Genomic DNA, 642 nt, shown 5'->3' on the forward strand with positions numbered 1-642 from the left:
TTACAACATCACTGTAATGCATGGCGTGCATGCTTTGCAGCATGAATGTAATGCACACTGTACTAAACACGTAGTTCAAGAGATATATCTCTACGTTGAACGCACTGTGGGTTTATTTTACATGTGTATATGCCCGGTATATTCGAGGTTACCGTGTTTAAACCATTGTGCTGTCTTGTGTTTTGTGTTACTATGAAGCTCTTTCTATGCCGTTTAATGGGGCTATGCTGACGAACGAAAACGTCCTAGCCTCCTTAGACACGCTGACAGACTGGCGGGCGAGGGTTCTTTCTATTGTGGAAGGTACGTTATTTCTTGTCTTGTTCTGCTTATTCCGATTGCTCAACTGTGAAAGTTGTGTTTTTTCATCATTATTTTTATTGCAAACTCCATTTTGATTATCGGATTTGATTCGTGTTGCATTATTTCATTTGTGTAGCATGTTTTGTTGTTCTTCGTCTTTTGTCTCTGGTTTGATGCGGATAGCGATCTATTGTATGCAAGAGCAGCAGGCCAGTTTAAAGACTGTCTCCTTGTTGATTTCACGAAGACAACTGCCGGTGCTGTTCCCGCTGCTGCTGCTTTTGCAGGGGATAGGGTACTCTGTATCGACTCCCTTGCTTCCATTCACCAGCGCGTGCT

The 642-nt window shown here is 42.8% G+C and overlaps 1 protein-coding gene across 1 annotated transcript in view; it reads left to right on the plus strand.

Annotated features, from left to right (window-relative positions):
• EMH_0032180 (uncharacterized protein) overlaps nt 1–642 on the plus strand; it is a gene marked incomplete at both ends in the record, with an annotated part of 6,602 nt that overhangs the window by 4,403 nt on the left and 1,557 nt on the right. The window contains 2 exon segments of the mRNA XM_013494607.1: nt 199–303; nt 591–639. Coding sequence (XP_013350061.1) covers nt 199–303; nt 591–639 — 154 coding nt within the window.

Source organism: Eimeria mitis, genomic scaffold (assembly GCF_000499745.2).
Source record: "Eimeria mitis Houghton genomic scaffold, Emh_scaff1217, whole genome shotgun sequence".
NCBI classification, from domain to species: Eukaryota; Apicomplexa; class Conoidasida; order Eucoccidiorida; family Eimeriidae; genus Eimeria; species Eimeria mitis.